This window comes from Dipteris shenzhenensis, chromosome 15 (genome assembly GCF_047967505.1).
Source record: "Dipteris shenzhenensis isolate YYH24624 ecotype China chromosome 15, Dip_SZ_1.0, whole genome shotgun sequence".
Taxonomy (NCBI): Eukaryota; Viridiplantae; Streptophyta; class Polypodiopsida; order Gleicheniales; family Dipteridaceae; genus Dipteris; species Dipteris shenzhenensis.
In genome coordinates, this window is record NC_141610.1 from 14,746,107 (window position 1) to 14,752,255 (window position 6,149).

At 46.5% G+C, this 6,149-nt stretch overlaps 1 protein-coding gene across 1 annotated transcript; it reads left to right on the forward strand.

Annotated features, from left to right (window-relative positions):
• Positions 1–1,190: 1,190 nt before the first annotated feature.
• LOC147893414 (ABC transporter G family member 11-like) lies at positions 1,191–5,357 on the forward strand. Its single transcript, XM_087385728.1, has 11 exons — positions 1,191–1,380; positions 1,472–1,551; positions 1,866–2,155; positions 2,242–2,413; positions 2,909–3,019; positions 3,152–3,286; positions 3,419–3,622; positions 3,736–3,822; positions 3,934–4,206; positions 4,304–4,411; positions 4,506–5,357. The coding sequence occupies exons 1-11, from the start codon at positions 1,191–1,193 to the stop codon at positions 5,031–5,033; spliced, it is 2,178 nt and encodes a 725-aa protein (XP_087241854.1). The 3' UTR covers positions 5,034–5,357.
• Positions 5,358–6,149: the final 792 nt, after the last annotated feature.

Sequence of the window (6,149 nt, forward strand, 5' to 3'; positions counted from 1 at the left end):
ACCTTATGTATTCGGTGCCACCTTGAGTGTGGACTCCTTGTATCCAAACTAAACCCAAAGAGCAAGGGCCCTGATGGACCTAGCCATGCGGGAGCTGCCTCGAGCCCCTTGGACCTTAGCTCAACATGCTAAAACTCCATTAACTGGTGGGTGTGCAATAAATAAGAGCTACCATATCCATACTAGACGTCGGCTCAACAAGGCTACTTTAGGAATTGCCACTTGTTGCCCTCTCCTCTTGCATTCCATTTAATGATGTGTGCCATCAAGAAGGCTACTTTAGAAATTGCCACTCGTTGCCCTCGGATGCTTGCAAGTGCTTGCATTCCATGTGATGATGTGTGGGCGTGTGTGTGAATCTCTTTAGGCGAGGTATGGAATAGGATTCTAGCCATTGTTAAGCACCACTTTGACACCTAGGCGGCATGGGCCTCCACCCACGACCATGTGTGTTGCCACCTCCACTAGCTATCGGCTGTCGAAAATAGATGGCAGTTGCTGGTGGGGAAACGGGCTTCTGGCCTGCTGCGAAATTAACATGCACCTGTCGCTAATCAAGCTAATCAAATCAACCACAAACTGCCACGTGTATTGCTTCCTCCCCTAGTCATCCACCGTGGCAGTATAGGATTGTTATTGGTCATCGGCAACTGGGTGATACTACTTTCCTCCTAGAAACCACTTCCTGCCTGGGATTCCAACTCCAGCTTGACTGTGTTGGGCGAGGTAAATTGCCATGGGAGGAGTAGACGGTGCGATAATGAAAGCTCTCGTGAGGCACCTAACTACGTCAAAATAAACGTCTCCCATTTCATTCAAACTTCGAGAGATTCAAGGAAACCGTCACACCCGAGAATCAGGCCCAACATCATGCAACAGATCGCTCCGCTCCCTTCACACCATCACATGCATCATCTGCTGCTGCTGCGCGCGGTCGCAAACCCATTCACGCCTCAAGATCGGTTGCGAGCTGCTGGAAAGGATTTGCACTCATATCCTCTAGAGAGTCGACTCGCGTACTGTAAATTACGATCGTCTTGGTCTTTGTGTAGAGCAGTTGCCTGGATCCGTTTCCATCTCAAGCGCAACTTTCCGGGTTGCTTTGTCTTCCCCACGACCATTCCCAGCTTCAGCGCAACTTCCAGGCTTTCAGGGAAACTTGTGGAGATCAGCAAATTTAAACTGCGCCTATGGTATCGAGCGATGCAACATACGCGAGGCTGGCATGGAAGGACGTATGGGTGACCTTGAACGACAATCGGAAACAACGGTCTCAGATTTTGCTGCATGGCCTAACGGGCTACGCAGAACCGGGACAGATTCTGGCCATCATGGGTCCTTCTGGATCTGGAAAATCGACCCTCCTCGACGCTCTTGCCGGTAACTATGTAATCTGAATAATGCTATCTAAGGCTGCCTGCTGAAAACCTTCTGCGTTTGTTAATTATAACAAAGTTGGCAATCCCTTCAGGGAGGCTAGGTAGAAATGCGAGATTGACGGGGGACATCTTACTGAATGGACGGAAGAAAAATACGTCTCATGGCAAAGTAGTGAGTAACCTGATCTGCAAAATTTTCAGCAGCAACGATCATTAAACCCTACTTTGATCATTACTATAACTAGCAACGTTTCTGTGTCATGTACGTGCAAATCCTGCAAGCAACGTTTCTGTGAGTAACGTTATATACAAAATCTTGAGCAACGATCATCAAATCCTACTTTGAATTACTACTAGCAACATTTTTCAGCAACGATCATCAAATACTACTTTGAATTAGTACTAGCAACGTTTCTGCGTCGTGTACGCGCAAATCCTACTTTGAATTACTACTAGCAACATTTTTGTGACGTCTTGTACGTGCAGGGCTACGTTACTCAAGAAGACACTCTTTTAGGGACCTTGACTGTGCGAGAAACAATTTTCTACACTGCTAGTTTAAGACTGCCCGCGTGCCTGCCATGGTCGGAGAAGATGTCATTAGTAGAGAAGGCAATCCTGGAAATGGGTTTGCACGATAGTGCGGACACTCCTGTTGGGAACTGGCATCTTCGTGGCTTGAGCGGTGGGGAGAAGCGACGTCTGAGCATCGCTCTCGAGATATTGACCAGACCATATTTGCTCTTCTTGGATGAGCCCACAAGTGGGCTAGATAGGTAGAGAGCTCACACCGTGTTTTACGCCGTTCCAACGCGGACATCTTGAATCCACGACAGATTAACCTCGGTACGGTTGATTGCAGTGCCTCTGCTTTTTTTGTGACGGCAACACTTCGAAAGTTGGCTAGAGACGGACGGACGGTGATTGCGTCCATTCATCAACCTAGCAGCGAGGTGTTTTCTCTGTTCGACAGTTTGTTTCTTCTCTCCAGCGGAAGGACCGTCTATTTTGGTGAAAGGGCTTTGGCGAGTGAGGTACATGCTAAGACCTTTATACATCTCTGTCACTGTCTCTGTCTGTCTGTATCTGTGTCTGTCTCTCTCCCTCTCTCACAAACTTTTTTTTTAGTGAAATCCTTCCTCTCACACGCGCGCGCGCACACACACATATTTTACCAATTGCGATGGTGCTGCCACATTGAAGATTTCCAAACAAAAAGGTCCAGCGAGCTGCGTCGAGCAAGAAAGAAACAGAAAGAGTGAAAGAGAGATCGAGACAGAGGTTCTCTGCTAGAGAGAGAGAGAACAACAGCCAGCACGTAGCCCCACACCTATGGAAGGCTGAACTGAACGTAGTTTTGACGCCTATCCAGCTTTTCGTAGTGTTTTGCTACCCTGCGATCTTCACAGTTCTACATTCGAAGTCATGTGACACTAGTCACCCTACGTTACGTTGTAAACTTTCCGTCCTTTTGCGCTGTGTTATAACAAACGATTACTGACAATAATACATTCCTTTCGTTTGTATAGCACTTTGCCACTGCAGGCTTTCCGTGCCCATCTCTTCGAAATCCATCGGATCACTATCTTTGTGCCATAAATTCTGACTTCGACCGAGTGAAATCGTCTTTCTTTCCAGTGGTGAGCTTTTCGTCTGAACTTGAGATCCGTTCTATTCAAATTTGGTGGGAGTGTTACCCTCACTCTTTCTGGATTTCGAAGCGCTAGAGTTTTGTTCATAGATGAGCTGAAGAGAGCGTCTGTGAATGCCAGGATCTAGAGGCTTCGCATCTTTTTGAGCAGATGAGCTCCAACGAAATAACCAAGGTCCTAGTGGAAAATTACAGTAAGTCGGATTTCGCTGTAAGGGCAAGAACAAAGGTGGAACAGTTGTGCAATCAATGCCAGGTACTTGGTCAATGACATTGTTGCTGTGTTACAACTTAAGGTTCTAAAACACAATTTTAAGAACAGAATGCACGTCCAATCCCATTTTGCAGAACGCAGGGTATTTGACGGACCCTGTTTGCGTTCTGCTAGGTGGAAGCACTCTTGCCCTCACCGGACATCTCCGGGAGTCAAGCAGGCTTCTGGCTGCAAACGTTAATGTTGACAAGAAGGTCCTTCGTCAACATGAGACGAGACGCTGGTTATTACTGGCTTCGCCTTGCTATCTACATTATGCTGACCACATGCATCGGCTCGATATATTTTCATGTGGGAAATAACTATCGATCTGTCATGGTAAGGTTTGTAACTTGGCGGTTCAAGCCAAGTGTTTCGATGAGCTAGCTTTTTGGAGGAAAGCCGATTAGCTGTAGCTGTACTAACTTGATTATCTTCGACGATGTTCGCAGGCAAGAGCTGCTTGTATGTCCTATGTCACAGGATTCCTGACGTTCATGTCGATTGGAGGTTTCCCCTCGTTCGTGGAGGATATGAAGGTAATGATCTTGATTGAGAACGCGTTTTAAGAAGCATTTGTGAAAGAAGCTGCCAAGCAAAGTATCTAGGACACCGCGCCATGCTTACATTGGATTGGACGTTACGTCCAGGTGTTCAGTCGGGAAAGGTTAAACGGCCACTATGGAGTCCTTCCCTTCGTGCTGGGGAATTTCTTCTCTGGTCTGCCGTTCTTGATACTGATAACCGTAGTATCCGGAGCGATATGCTACTACATGGTGGAGCTGCACCAGGGTGCTGACCGCTTCGTTTATTTTGAGCTGTGTCTTCTGGCATGTCTGATGGTTGTGGAGAGCCTGATGATGGCTGTAGCAAGCGTTGTGCCAAACTTCCTCATGGGCATTATAACGGGCGCAGGAATTCAGGTGCGTCACGGACTGTTGAGCAAGCGGTGACCGGTCCGCCCGCTCAATCTTGTACGCTTTCGATATATGCCAGAGCTAAATGTTATCTATGGGGCAGGGCATCTTCATGTTGGTCGCCGGATTTTTCCGATTGCCGAACGACTTACCAAAGCCGCTGTGGCGGTATCCAATGTCGTACGTGAGCTTTCACATGTATGCTCTGCAGGTGAGGAATGTGTGAGCATTGGGCAACTAACTGTTGGTGATCTATCCACAAATCCGGCAAACGGTGATGATCTGTGTGCGCTTCTTGTCCACAGGGCATGTATCAAAACGACTTCATAGGACTGGAATTCAAATCGGAAGAGCGTTGGGGTCCGTCGATCCCAGGACGCTTCATCCTGGCGAACATGTACCAGATCGACTTAGCCAGATCAAAATGGTGGGATCTTTGTGTGTTGGTGGCGATGACGGTGGGATACAGGATCGTGTTTTTGGTAATGATCAAGCTGTGGGAGACGAGATTGGTGCCGCAGCGACAGCAACAACGGCGCTCCTGGACGTGGAATTTTTCATCAGCGTTGAAAAGATTTATGTGGAGACGGCGTGGAACAGCAACCACAGAAGCATCGGTACGAGGAAGCTGCTGCTGCTGCATGACGAAAATGCTGCGGCAGATCCGTCCCGGCCCTGAAGCAGCAGTATCTGCTTCTTGTTCTTCTTCTTCATCATCTGCATGTAATTGTTGGACGTCCTCCACGACTTCTTTTGCTGGTTCTTCTTCTTCTTCTTCTTCGGCAGCACTAGTGCTCCTCAAAAACTCGTCCCTTAACGCAATACTACCCTAGCTATACGGTAGTATTGCGTTACTCCATGGATGGATGTATGGATGCTCTAGTATTGCCTTAGTGGATGGATAGATGGATGCTCTAGTGGATGGACTCATGGATGCATGCTCACTTGGATAAACTCATGGATGCATGGTCACGTGATCTGGGTGAATTTACTGGATGGATGAGCTCACCTAAGGTGGGGCATTCGCCCACCTCACCTGGCTGCTCGTGTTCAAACCCTCGTGGATACTCTCCTCGATGGATGGATGCTCACATGGTCTCAACACTCCCCTACCTCAATGGTTGCCTGCGTTCAAACCCTCATGGACACTCCAGCATACACCAGCCGCATGCCCCTTGCCATAGGCCCCTCATAGTTAGGCATGGGTGTGTGTCTTTCAGCCATAGGCCCCTTGTAGTTGGGCATGGGTGTGTGCTATAACTCTTGTGTTTTCTCTTTATCTAAGTTTAGGATTGAAATACTATCTTTTCTTCATCCCCCAGTTTCCTAGAATATGATTTTTTGTTCTTGTTAGCACTACCTCCTTAGATTGCACTAGTGCTATGGTGTAGAGTTGGATTCTCTTTTGTGAATTCCTAATACATTTATTTTTCAGAGATAAGGTTGATCTAGTTAATGAAAGGTTATATCAAGCTATAGTGAAAGATCAGCTATAAATAACACTAGGAGGTGCTCTATATACATGTAATGTATGTACTCTTCTCAATATACTAGGAGGCTATGTACACTTCCCAATATACAAGGAGGCAATGCCCGTGCACATGTGGACTCTTGTTAAATTTTTTTGCATGAAAAAAGAAATTATATGCTGTATGTTTTCATTTTTGTAATTCTCTCTTGTTATATTCTCTAAATCGACCTTCCATAGCAACACATTTTACAAGTGATACATCTGCTCCATCCACCCACCTACATACCTACAGTAACTCCAAATTCTTTATGAAACCAACTTGCTTAATCATGAAAGTGCGTCAAGAGTTCCTTCAAAATCACATGCTTCTTTGCTTTTCTTAAATCCATGAACTAGTGCCCAACCCACAACAAACCATACCCTATAACTACTACATTATCTTTTAGAGAGATCTCCTATTCAAGTAAAACTCAAACTT